Source organism: Bidens hawaiensis, unplaced genomic scaffold, assembly GCF_021521415.1.
Source record: "Bidens hawaiensis isolate Kalapana, Puna unplaced genomic scaffold, B.hawaiensis_p1.1 tig00001961_1, whole genome shotgun sequence".
NCBI classification, from domain to species: domain Eukaryota; kingdom Viridiplantae; phylum Streptophyta; class Magnoliopsida; order Asterales; family Asteraceae; genus Bidens; species Bidens hawaiensis.
The window spans coordinates 88,572-101,413 of record NW_027491109.1 but is presented as its reverse complement, the minus strand read 5'-3'; the positions used below and the strand labels follow the sequence as shown (position 1 = coordinate 101,413).

Here is a 12,842-nt window from a genome sequence, read left to right as displayed (position 1 = left end):
AAAAACATAAAAGAGAATTATTTTGTTCCAAAACCTAATGTCACCATTCATAAAAGAGACACATGAATAATTAATTAGCATTTATTGGGTTTGCTTTAACAAAATTATTATGACAGGTTTATGGTGTATATGTGCATGGGCATTTCAATTATTAGAATAAAATGTCATTTTCGTCTTTGTTTTTGTCAAATAATATGAATTTAGTCTAAAACGTTTATTTTTTTCATATGGATCATCAACGTTTTCCAATTCTTGTCAATTACATCCAAATCATTAGCCCCGTTAAATTTAATCATTAAGTCAGGGGTATATATGTTTTTTCACTCTTTCTTTATTATAATACTTATTTCAGTGAACTGCGGTTTTCGTCCTTGTGGTTTGTCCAAATCTGCGGTTTTAGCCCAATAGTTTCAAGTTTGCAATTTTCGTTCTTATATTTTCATTTCACTTGCAATTAAACCCGAATTTATTAACCTTGTTAAGTCTGGTCGTTAACCCATCTGCGTGCCCCTCACGTGACGACCAGTTTTGTCGTTTTTCTCCCAAAATAAACCTCAGCCCTAATTCGCAAGCCCTCTCACTTGAGGGGCTGGGGTGTATTTGGGGAAAAAGGGAAAAAAGGGAAGGAACAAAAATGCCCCTCACGTGAAGGACACATTGATGAGTTTAACGATCAGACTAGACGAGATTAGTGAATTCGGGTTTAATTGCAAGTGAAATGAAACCATAGGAAAGAAATTGCAAATTTGAAACTGCTGGACTTAAACCGCATATTTGGACAAACCATAGAGACGAAAACCATAGTTCACTTGAATAAGTTTTAAAATAAAGACATGTCTATCCTGACTTAACGATTAAATTTAATGGGGTTAGTGATTTGGATGTAATTGGCAAGAATTGAGAAAACGTGAATGATCCATAAGCAAAAAAATAATCTTTTTAGACTAAATTCGCATTAATCGCCAAACCACAAGGATGAAAATAACACTTTACTTCAATTATTATGATATATCCTATTAAATTTCATGTCTCATCTAAACATCACATAGTTTAATGACTAGGAAAACACATGGTACAATCAAACATGGACTCGCTAAGTTCCGACTTCCGAACAAGGTGTAGGCATTCTAGACCTACCATTTGAAGAGAGTGTGTGAGTTAAAACATAATGGTTATAATGGCGTGAGAACCTACCTTATGTGTAGGGTTGGGCTGGGTGGGGGGGGGGGGGAAGAGGTTGTCGCTGTGTCATGTGAAAATGTTTTTTTAATAGTTTATATGAGTCAAGATTCATGTGAGAAAATTTCTAGATCCGTCACCCGACATAACTAGGACAAATAATACTTGACCTATTAGGGTTTGGAGCGAGTTTGTGATTAATTTTTCGTGGGTTTAGGATTTATAATATACCCGATTACCCGATAACATTGACATATTTACCCGATTATACACCGACATAATTCTTTTATGTTGTATATATAAATATATTATTGTCGAACTGATTTTTGACAATTATTTGAGATATTTTATTTTGGCAGAACCCGATAGAAACCAGACAGGTTTTGGGCCGGGTATACATGACAATCATTTTGTCAAAACCCAATAAGAACTTGGAACCTGTTAGGTAATTACCCAATTAAAACCCGACAGATTTAAACGAATTTGAGACGGACTTTAATAAACGAGTATTGGTTTACGAATGCCTAAACCCGAATTTGAGTGACAATGGGATTGGATTGGGTAAATAAACTGGGGTTTTTTGTTTGTGATAATTAGGTGGGGCGTGTGAGTCCTAATCATATATACCCCACATCCACGTGTATCCATCAATATAAACGCTGTCACACATTATTTGACCATTATTAATTATAATTATAATTAGGTTTTCTTCTCACACCAATAACAGCTTAATCATCAATCAATCAATCAATCGGTGGGTGAGGGTTTCTTCATCTTCTCTATCTTTCACCAGCTCTGGAGTTAACCTAAGGTTATGCCGTGTACCCTACACGAGGTATTCTATTCTATTCTATTCAATTCATTCTTTCTTTTCAATCATACGCCATCGTTTCGTTTTAATTTGTTTGTTCTATCCAGATCTCGATTGCTTTTGTTTTCATTTCATCGGATTGATTAGATCTGGTTTCTATTGTTGAATTGAATTGAATTCTGCCTTTTTTTAGGAATCTTATTAATATTATTTTAGGTTTACAAGTAACCTTCTGTTGTAGGTTTAGAATCTGATAGATATATATTTATAACAAGTAACCTTCTATTGTAGCTTTGTCAATTGATGGATATATAAAGTGATTGCAGACATGGTTATGATTCGGTGCTTCATTCTAACTTTTACTTTGTTAGGTTTAATTTACCTTCTTACTTTTATTCTTTACTTTATGCAAGTTTTTGGTATTTCAAATATGGAAATTATGTGCTATGATTTATATATATTGTTAGAACAGTTATGTAAATCAGGATGATAATTATTTTGTTAGTTTGATGGTTACTTTTGTTGTAATTTGTGTAATGTAATATTATTGTTATTAATGTTTTTTGCTAGTTTTGTTGTATGTAAATAATTATTGGTTCTCTATTTAGGCTATGTGTTGAGGGTTAACTAGAGTCCTTTAGTTTAAACGCCACTTAGGCGGGAAGCCGTTAACTAACCAACTACCCTTTATTATATGTGTTGTGGGCTAACTAGAGAATAAATAAAAGAAAGAGGTTTGATTGGTGCATTTGAAAGTGGACCGTGGACCCCACTTGGCCTGTGGTTTAGGGCGTTAATGCGTCAACGAATTTGGGAAAAAAACATCCCCTCCCATTTCCCTTTAACGCCTCATTTTGCTTTGGGTGGTCTGGTGTTTGGGGCGTTAACATGCCTAGGTGGCATGAAAACGTCCTGGGCGTGGTTCGGCAATGCATAGTCTTAGAGGTGAATAGGTTTAGGTTTCTATAAGTTTGTTCATAGCTTTGTTCAGTTTAAATGTCTCTATTATGTTGAAATCAATCTACCTGATTTCCTTTAAAGTTATATAAAGGGATATGTGTTTGGATTACGCTTGTGGGCTGTTGTTCCTTGTAGTTGCAAGTCTTGAATATGTTTGAATATGACTCCACTGTTCTTGTAAAACTGATAGTTAATTACATGAAAAATGAACATCATGTTGTATGATTATAATATTATAATTAAGCTAATGTGCTTTTTCAGTTTGTAAAGGTTTTAATTCCCCTTGAGACATGGAGCATGCACACCCCTTGTCAGAATATTTCCAGTATCAGATTTTCTCATTCCAGAAAGTTCTCGATTGGTGTTCTCTCAATCCCAGAAGTTTCCCTTATTTTTCTTTAGTTAACTGCACCTAGTGAGCTTGTGTACAAACAATTAAGCAGGCGTAATGAAAGTTTATTTTTTTTATGATTCAGGAGTTGGATCTTTTAGTCAGCATTAAAAAGTAAGCGTTTTTTTGTAACTTATTAATCAAGTTGTAATCTGCAGTTTAGTTCTGTAAATAACATAGTTCTCATTTTTTTTCTTACTAGATGAGATTAGGTTCTTTGCAACACTTGTTCTTTCTGATGGATACAAATCAGATTCACAAAACAAATATCGGCTGAAGATTCTGCAACTGATACCTTATTCACTGGAGGCTTTCTTTTTGGCTACAAGTTTTCTGCTTTTATAAGCTAAGCATAATGATGACCTGCAGTTCTGAGTTCTTTTTTCATTACAAATCTATTCAATGTCTCGGTGCCATTGATTTGGTTTTCTTTATGAATAAGGCTATGAAGCCTGTCCATCAGAAGCATATGGAAAGCTGAGGGTGGATATATACTATATTATCTAGTTCTATAGTTGTCTTAAAGATTTAAGTCCGTTGTTTCTTCTTTTATTGTTTCGTTTGCGTAAATAAGTTGCTACAAGCAGTTGCATACAAAAAAATGGAAAGGTGAACTGATTCTCATTTGTGATTTAGGCTATAATGAAGTGAAGTCATTACTAAAGTTCTAGGCCTGGTCTTTTGCAGGTACAAGATAATCAAGGAAGTTGGTAATGGTAGCTTTGGGGTTGTATGGCGAGCATTAAATAAGCAGAACGGTGAAGTGGTAAATTACCAAATTCTTAAATCTTTTGGAACTAATCTTAAAAAGAGCTAAAAGTTGTCTTTATTGAAGTTGGGTTATTTATTTTACAGGTTGCAATTAAGAAAATGAAGAGGAAGTATTATTCATGGGAAGAGTGCATTAATTTAAGAGAAGTCAAGGTAACATCACTTTTTAAATGCTTTCAACACTTTCTTCCATGCAAATTAATAAACGAACCCTCTTTAATTGGCAGTCGCTGCGTAAGATGAATCATCCAAATATTGTGAAGCTTAAGGAGGTTGTCAGAGAAAATGACATCTTATACTTTGTGTTTGAGTACATGGAATGCAGTTTATACCAACTTATGAAAGATAGACTGAAGCTTTTCTTTGAAACTGAAATAAAGAACTGGTGCTTTCAAGTGTTTCAAGGTCTTGCATATATGCATCAGCGTGGTTACTTTCATCGTGACCTTAAACCAGGTGATTATTATGACTTTTTAACTAACAAATTGGATAAACTGTTAAACGTTCAATAGCATGTTTCTAATTTGTTTCTATATTATGCTGCAGAAAATTTTCTTGTTTCCAAGGATGTAATAAAAATAGCTGATTTTGGACTTGCACGTGAAATCGTTTCACAACCACCTTACACCGAGTATGTTTCAACACGTTGGTGAGTGGTCAATCATCCCTATCTATAACTCTTACTTGAAAACTACTTGCTTCGAATATTATCTTTCTGCTGGTTACTGAAATGTATTGTTTGCACTTTGCAGGTACCGTGCTCCTGAGGTTCTTCTCCAGGCACAGACATATGGTTCTGCTGTTGGTGAGTGTATAAACTTTGTATGATGCTAATCTCTTCATTTTTTTAGAACTTCGTGTGTAATTTAATTTTGTTATATTTCTTCAAATCAACAGATATGTGGGCAATGGGAGCAATCATGGCTGAATTGTTTACGCTTCGACCACTTTTTCCAGGTTCAAGGTGTGTGATAAGTTACACAAATAAACTCGACATTGTTATTTCCTCCATTGTAACAGCAGCATCAGTGTCATCTAGATTTTCCTTGAATGTTTCCTCTTTGAATATGATCAAATGTCTCAGAAATGGTCAATTTGATGCACACGGTTAAATAATTAATCATGAATGTTGTCTTGAGCTGTTAATCATGTTTAGTGTTAACTAAAAAGAACAACTTCTCATTTGTGTAGCTACTAATGTGTTCTGGATCACTACCATCTACCCAAAAATCCACTAGCACAATAGAAACATATTTTTAAACAACTTGGTTACGTATATTTGTTGCATTGTATGCTGATATAGTAATATGATGCCACCTCCAGCAGGATTGTGGTTTCTTAATGTGATTGTCTTATTGTGCTTTATGAGTTGTACATGACTTGTGATGTGGATTAGGGGACTGTTTTTGACTAAGATATATTGGAACTGAACCTTGCTTCTCCTTTCGTGTCTGCAGTGAAGCAGATGAAATATATAAAATATGCAGTGTGATAGGCAGCCCAACAAAAAGCTCATGGGCTGAGGGACTTGGACTAGCGAGTAGTATCAACTATCTGTTTCCAGAGGTTAGTTTCTTTATTTAAAAACAAAAACTTTTTATTCATTAAGTTTATTAACTTTGTTGAACATATGTCTGTTTCCTCATGTATTTAAAATGAAATAATGCAGCTTTGTGGCGTGAATCTTTCTGCCTTGATACCATCTGCAAGCAAGGATGCAGTCAATCTGATTGCAGTAAGCATGGGTTACTTCACTTCACTTACCGGATACAAATTAAACTAAAAATGATATATATGTTTTCTTATTGTTTTGCGATGTAGTCACTTTGCTCTTGGGATCCATGTAAGCGGCCTACAGCCTCAGAAGCTCTTCAGCATCCTTTCTTTCAGGTACTTAAAACACCCAATGATCCAAATTAGTCAAGAGTGTTCCGTAATTGCTATTTTTAATATGTTTTAAAGTGTAATTTAAGATAATCTAAATAGTTCTTCTATTAATGTGCAGAGCTGTTACTTTATTCCACCTTCACTTCGCCCTAAATCAACTACAATTGCTAGGACGCCTCCATCTGGTTTGTTGATTCTATTGGCCGTTCATTTTACTTTGTTGAATATAAGATTGTAATTGGTTTGAGGTTTTTCAGCAGGATTGACTGGTAGGAGGATTGTGGACCAGAAATTGACCAAGAAATATCCCGGGTCTTTGTCCAACTCAAAGCCTGCTGGTTATATTACTTCATCCGCCAAAGTGAACGCATCTCTAAATACAGGTAATAAATTTCAACAGTCAACACGCTAATTGTTTATATAATGTTAACTTTCTGTACAAAAGGTGTTTTTGGCCAACCCCCTGAACCCGATACTCAAATTGCCAAACCGCCATTTGGTGGTTATTTCTAGTAGTTGATCATCCCCAGATTTTTTATAGATAGTTGGTCTTGCCTGTATACTCATATTGTGCTTAAATTTGTTACAGGCGTGCAACGGAAACTGGATATGAATCGACAGGTGTGTGAGATCAACAATTATTAATGGAATATGTTTCTTAAACTTGTATCTGTTTTATGTTGGTATTTTGTGGTTGTTAACATGTTTCTATACCGTTTCAGGATGGACTGAATGAAAAGACAAATACCAACTCTTTGAGGCTACCAAAATACCAACCACCCATCAAGAACAATCAAAGTACGAGTTTATTCATTAGATTTTCACTGATAAATTTGTTTTTAGAAATATACATCGATGATGAGAAACATTTAATGTGACAGGAGGAATGAATATGGGGAAGGGAAGAGGGAATGGCATTGTCGGGGATACAGCTGATAAGTTGGGAAATATGACGATCGGGGCTGGGAGAGGTGGTGGAACCAGGCATTCACCAATGAAAGCGGGAGTGGTGGCCAATGGTAGATCATCAGACTTGTTTACTGGAAGGTCTCAAGTTTATAGTAGTAAAGTGGCAGGATGACGTCATACTTTCTTTGGGTCTTTGTCAAAGCGTGTTTTACTTTCGTTCATTTTGCATTTTTGCTTGCAAGGAAACCTCTTTTACTGGTGTGATCAAGTCAGTCGTACCTTGTCGGTCTGTGTGAAGTGAAATAAGTGTTATGGTCTGCTTTGTAACAAAAGTTTCTTCGGTCTGGTTGGTCGTGTTTATGAATCATGGAGTTGAAGGGTGTTTTATATAACTAGCGGATGCTATGGGCCCCTTTGTCACATTTCTTTGATACACTTTGTTGGTTTTTTTTGAATCTTTATACTTTTCTATAAAATCGCTAGACGTGATGCATAAAGTAGTGGTGTTCCATTTTTCGGTTTGGAAGTTTGAATTCGGGCTGATTTAAGTCACTTGAATTGTGGGAAAAAACAGTAAATAAACAAATGACACAAGTTTTAAAAATAATGCTTCAAGCTGATAACGAATAACATCATACATGCTACACTATACTATCCATTCATCCCAAAAGCGTGAGTTCGTATTTGAGCGGGGAGGGAGTGAGCGATTTCAAGGGAGCGACTAGCGAGACAAAAGTGAGGTTATTGTGAATAACTATTATTCATTCTATTAGCCCAAATACGTTTTGCTTGAATGAAATTGTTACCAATTGTTAGGCCGAAAAATATAACTAACAAGGTTCAGAACGATAACCTTCCGTGCGTGAAATAGATCTTACATGTAACTTCTTGCCGTTGGTTGTCAAAACTACTACCGGACAACATAATAACATAAATTTACATTTATTCGAAGGTATAAGAGAGTAGATATTATCCTATATAAGAAAGATGAAAACTACTAATGAATAAGTGAACGTTTCAATCCGGTTTTTAAACAAAACCATCGAGTACGGTTAGGAGAAAACCAGATCGTCAAGAAGTACAGAAAGTAGAGCTGTAAACCCAAACCGACAGCCGGATGGTTTGATTTGGACTCTAAACATCCCTAGCACACGCGAAGATACTGCTTTGGTCGTTGGCTTGATATCACGAGTGTGAAAAACGAGCAGGAGAACAAATCTAAGTTATGTTTTGTAATCCCTTATACAGTCTTGCATTAAAGTTTATAATTCAATGTTATAATTTGTATGTTCCAATCACTACATCAAAAGATGATTCGCGCATGAAGACGACTCGTGACACTAGTCGCTCTTCATCAAAACAACAAATAAACAAACAAATAAATATAACACTGCAAATTTCAACTTACAAAAACAATTCAAATTCCCTGAAAAGAAACAATAAAACCTTCCCCCTCATAAGTTATCTTCCATGAGATAAACCGTTACATATAACATTAAAGTTTCATATCCCCAAACCCGCACCTTACCATAAAAAACTAGAACCCTGATAACGATATGATTAGTGAACAAACAATGACTGTATATCATATTCATTAGAGCTGATCTTGAACTGTTAAAAAGGTTAAGAGTAGCTGGTTGCCGTATAACTAAAGGTATTGAGTTTGTATTCTCTCCCGGTTTTGTTCCCACCAAAGTTTTGCATGCACTTCCCCGAACTTCTCACGACTGCATTAACACAAAGAAAATCATTCCGTGATTTTATGAAAAAAATATTTTATTTTTTTTTTTAAATATTTTACCTGAATCGAACACGCCTAAGCTCTCTAGTGCCATCGGTCAACTGTCTAATGGTAATATAAACACCCGGTTCATCTTGCTCGACCCACTCAGACTCTATATCACTAGCATTACTAACCGACATCGAAGCTTCATCTCTAGAAGAAGTTGTTGTCCTTGATGCCTCCATGGATGACACATCACCCTTGGGCCCACCAGGCGCGTAAACATTGGGTCCCACATTGTAATGCTGATTGCCTCCATAGTTCTTGTTCCACTCTTTGTTAATTGATGGAGTCATCATTGGGCTTTCCCTTGATGATCCGAGCCTCGAGTAAGTAGAGTCCCTCTGCATAATTTGTAAACGTTATGCGTGCTTTCTAATTAACTGTTTATAAAAATGCAAGAAAGATTAGTTCTTAGTTGTTACCCCGTCTTCAGAATGTGCAGGCGTGTTTAAAGCTTGACAGTTGAATCTTTGAACATTGTAAAGCTCCATTATGCGGTCGTAGTTTTCGCCCCACCACCTCTGAGCTTGCCATTTGTTGAACATTTCCCGGCTTTCATATAGAATGAATAATAACTAGTGAAGTAGAGTTATAACCCATAAAGTAAATGCTTATATATGGTATGTGATTGGTTTTTAGTGTACAAACATACCCTTTTAGTTGTAATTATTATTAGAGGATCAATATAATCTTTTCAAAAATTATTTTGAATAGAAATAAATATAATAGAAAACGTTTATTACATTAAAATACAATTGAGGTGACTTTGGTCGCGTTTTTAACCTATTTTATTTATGTCTTGACTAGACAAATATAACTCGTTTATAGTAATTACTTTATATACTAGTTTCATAACTTTTGTATCTTGCTAGTGTGAAATAAAGTCTTACTTGAATCGAATCCGTTTAAGGTCATTTCCACCATTAGGTAACGAAACAAAAGTGATTTGAACACCAGGTTCAACCTGAGCCATCCACTCTTTAGGTTCATCTTCATCCTCCAAGACCAAATGACCAGATTGTCTAGGTGGTTCATAACCGCCACTTGCATGATTAGGATCATTGCTAGTAAAGTCCCAAGCAGGAATAGAACCCGAGCTTCCCGGTTGCATATAAGGAAAGCGAGCCCCGCCAATTATAGTTTCAAAATCCGAGTAACCTCTTTGCCCTTTCTTGTAACTACTAGGTGCTATCGGAGGTTTCCCCTTCGAAGGACCCGAAACTTTCAATACATCTTTTATCTGCACACCAGGTTTACGGTTTAGAGTTTAAGGTAAATAATAATTTTATCAAATTGTGGTACAAGGAGACAAAAAATCAATGGTGGGACCGATATAGGACACTCGTGTGTCTCTTATCCCAACATGGGTGTATTGTCTTTTCCTTATGGAATATCTGTCACACATTGTGCAGTTTCCAAATCTAACCCCCCATAATCTATAATCTATTTCAAGTCAATTTGTATCTTCCCTCAGTCAATGGTGATTTGAAGATTACACTTTTTAATATATTTTGTTATTATTGAAAGCAAAGGAATCTCAAAACTATAAACATAGTACATATATTGTACCAACTACTAAGTACTAACTAAAGATTTTGTTGTAAACACATGATAATGGGAAGCATGTTACAAGATTTTTTAGAACTTTTTCAGCATGATATGCTTCTAGATTGTTGTACAGTAAAATAATCTAGGTGTCACTTTCAAAGGTCAAAAAACATATTGTATATATTCTATAGAGTGCATGTCGGTAGCTCAGAAGTAAAATTTAAAAATCTTGAATGTTGCATTGTCTAGTAGCCTGTGGTGCAGAACTAAATGAATGAAAGTAAATCTAAGAATGGCCCAATATTTAATGTAGCCGCCTGTAGTTAATATTGTTTCAACTAACATTTACTCATAGCACTCTATATTAATTTATGTAGTATTGTGTCTTAGGCTATGTATATAGTAGAGTAGTGCCCGTCGCCCGATGCTACACACCGCCCTGATGGGGCGTTGTGGGGAATTAAGGGCGGATGTGTGAGTGTAGCAACGAGCGCTAATCTGATACGCGTGTGAATTAATGGAACAACCAATCCAAATCTGATACACGTTTTTAGAGCTTGAATTGTACAAAAATTTGAAAGGATGAACAAGTATACAAACACCTGGACTAAATTTTATACTCAAAATTACCCAAAACCATTTTAAGAAAAATCAGCTAAGAACAGAACCTAGCCAACTTTCTTGGGCAGTTCAAACATTAATTATGACATTTTTAGGTGTTCAAATTAATAATTGCACTTAAAAAGAAGTTATTTTAAACCAAATGTGGAAAGCCTAAGTTAGAGTGGCAGTTTCATTTCAATTTTTTTGAACAACACATTCTGAACAGATCCCCATATTTCACACCATCTTCCACATTGAGAATACAAAAAGTATGTGGGCCTATTTTTAATTCCAAACTAGACGTGACAATACCTTTCTAGTAACAAACAACTATTTAGTTCAAATACTATCACAACTCCACAATAATCCAAAACAATAACATCTATCCTATATATACCAACCAATATTATATGTTTTACCTTAAATTTTGACGTTGATGCTATTATTATTAGCGGGAAAATATTTCCCAAATATTTTGTATTATTTCGTATTCAATTCTTTGATTGATCAATCTCTGATACACGCACAGTTTCACAATAGGTAAATAACTGAATACATAATGATACAAAATATTTGAAAAATATTTACCAGCTAATATATAATAATGTGTTCACCTGCAAACTTGACGTAAAGACTAAACATTCTATGTATTAACTATTAACCAGCATTACGTGGTTTACTGTAAACTTAACGTTAACGATATATGAGACTAAAACATTCTCTTTATTTGACTCGAAAGACGCTTTTAAAAGGACCCAACTAGACAACTACTATTAATGTCACATATAAATAACCACTTTAGGTGGTACCAAACAGTAATAAGTGTCATAAGCATGGTCTGAGCAAGATTTTGCTATGTTTAAAGATGCATGGAAAGGATACAATAAATAATGCTAAATATATAAAGCCACATAGGATGAGGACAATAAGTATTATTATGTATATATGTATGTGCGCATGATAGAGTTTTCTGGGGTGGTAAAGCTAACCTGCGCCGTCAGGCTTTTGATGGTTTCTTTAGTGTTTGGAGTCCCACGCGCCGCCACTTCCTCACCTCCATCTTCTATTTGCTGCTTGGAACATGTTATACACGTCAGCATCTTCTTTGCACTTTTTACACCTTCGATCCCTAGCCTCTTTATATGTTTTGTTTTAAGCAAAATACAAAATTTCTTTTTATATTATTCCCTCTGCACATACACCAGAAAGTAACATAAAGAATAAAACTTTACCACCTTTGGAGGTAACTAAGCATCCATCATATATATTGTGAGATTGTATTCATTAAATAATGTTAAATTAAATATCATTGATTGCAAGCTTAATGAATTAAATGTTTGATATTTTATGCAATCAAGATTGGTTAGAAATACAAGATTCTTTAAAGCATCAAGATAATGATGATATTATATATATGGATATGAATTTATTTATCATCAAGATTTTAATAGAAATCTGGTTAGTGATTTTATAAACTTGAGATCGACGCATTTGGGTATATAATTATTTGTTACGTATATCATATATATGCATATATTTATTTTATATTAGGATTTGTAACATTCTTTGGGCCCCACATGATCCCCAAATTTGAACAGTATTATGTGGAGTATATTTATAAGGCTTAAGAATAACACCACTGATAACTTTTATCAATAAAAGGAAAAGAAAGAATAACTCTAGTACCGTACTTTAAAAGATTATGCTTAAGTACGCATGAACGAAATTTGATTTAAAATTTCGTTCCTTTTCTTCCAAAGCGCATTGCATGAGGATATTCTAATAGACTTGAATATTAGAACGCGAATGCAAAAACATATCATGGTGGCTATGACGTCAATGTAGAGCCCCAAGGCATTAAAAAAACGTAACGGAAGAAACTACAATCTCAAAATCAAATACAAAAAAAGTCTCGGACTTGAATATCAAAACAATTACAAAAACATGTCATGATGGCTATCACTTTAGCGCGCATATCCCAAGACATTGAGGTAATC

General features: G+C 34.7%; 2 protein-coding genes across 3 annotated transcripts; one reads left to right on the top strand and one right to left on the bottom strand.

Annotated features, from left to right (window-relative positions):
• Positions 1-1,970: 1,970 nt before the first annotated feature.
• On the top strand, positions 1,971-7,319 carry LOC143603367 (cyclin-dependent kinase F-4-like). Of its 2 annotated transcripts, XM_077080183.1 has the most exons (17): positions 1,971-2,014; positions 3,212-3,455; positions 3,544-3,950; positions 4,029-4,107; positions 4,197-4,265; positions 4,340-4,568; positions 4,659-4,761; positions 4,865-4,917; positions 5,010-5,076; positions 5,570-5,678; positions 5,782-5,847; positions 5,934-6,002; positions 6,118-6,184; positions 6,257-6,382; positions 6,589-6,620; positions 6,722-6,797; positions 6,881-7,319. In XM_077080183.1, exons 3-17 carry the CDS (start codon positions 3,943-3,945, stop codon positions 7,078-7,080), a joined length of 1,353 nt encoding a protein of 450 aa, XP_076936298.1. In that variant the 5' UTR covers positions 1,971-2,014; positions 3,212-3,455; positions 3,544-3,942; the 3' UTR covers positions 7,081-7,319. The 2 variants fall into 2 exon arrangements, with proteins under 2 accessions (XP_076936298.1, XP_076936293.1); XM_077080178.1 differs by lacking the exons at positions 1,971-2,014; positions 3,212-3,455; positions 3,544-3,950; positions 4,029-4,107; positions 4,197-4,265 and having other exon boundaries at positions 4,328-4,568; positions 6,260-6,382.
• Positions 7,320-8,162: 843 nt separating this feature from the next.
• LOC143602647 (protein BREVIS RADIX-like) lies at positions 8,163-12,031 on the bottom strand. The gene is made up of 5 exons (XM_077079686.1): positions 11,835-12,031; positions 9,585-9,934; positions 9,117-9,246; positions 8,710-9,035; positions 8,163-8,635 (listed from the first exon to the last, which is right to left on the bottom strand). Exons 1-5 carry the CDS (start codon positions 11,943-11,945, stop codon positions 8,557-8,559), a joined length of 996 nt encoding a protein of 331 aa, XP_076935801.1. The 5' UTR covers positions 11,946-12,031; the 3' UTR covers positions 8,163-8,556.
• Between the last annotated feature and the right edge of the window lie 811 nt (positions 12,032-12,842).

Coding starts and splice junctions, on each gene's coding strand:
- LOC143603367 (XM_077080183.1), top strand. Junction 4,108..4,196: donor ATAAGCAGAACGGTGAAGTG/GTAAATTACCAA, acceptor TTTATTTTACAG/GTTGCAATTAAGAAAATGAA. Junction 4,569..4,658: donor TCATCGTGACCTTAAACCAG/GTGATTATTATG, acceptor ATTATGCTGCAG/AAAATTTTCTTGTTTCCAAG.
- LOC143602647 (XM_077079686.1), bottom strand. CDS start 11,945: ATGCTGACGTGTATAACATGTTCCAAGCAGCAAATAGAAGATGGAGGT. Junction 9,935..11,834: donor TCAAAAGCCTGACGGCGCAG/GTTAGCTTTACC, acceptor CCTGGTGTGCAG/ATAAAAGATGTATTGAAAGT. Junction 9,036..9,116: donor CTGCACATTCTGAAGACGGG/GTAACAACTAAG, acceptor CAAATTATGCAG/AGGGACTCTACTTACTCGAG.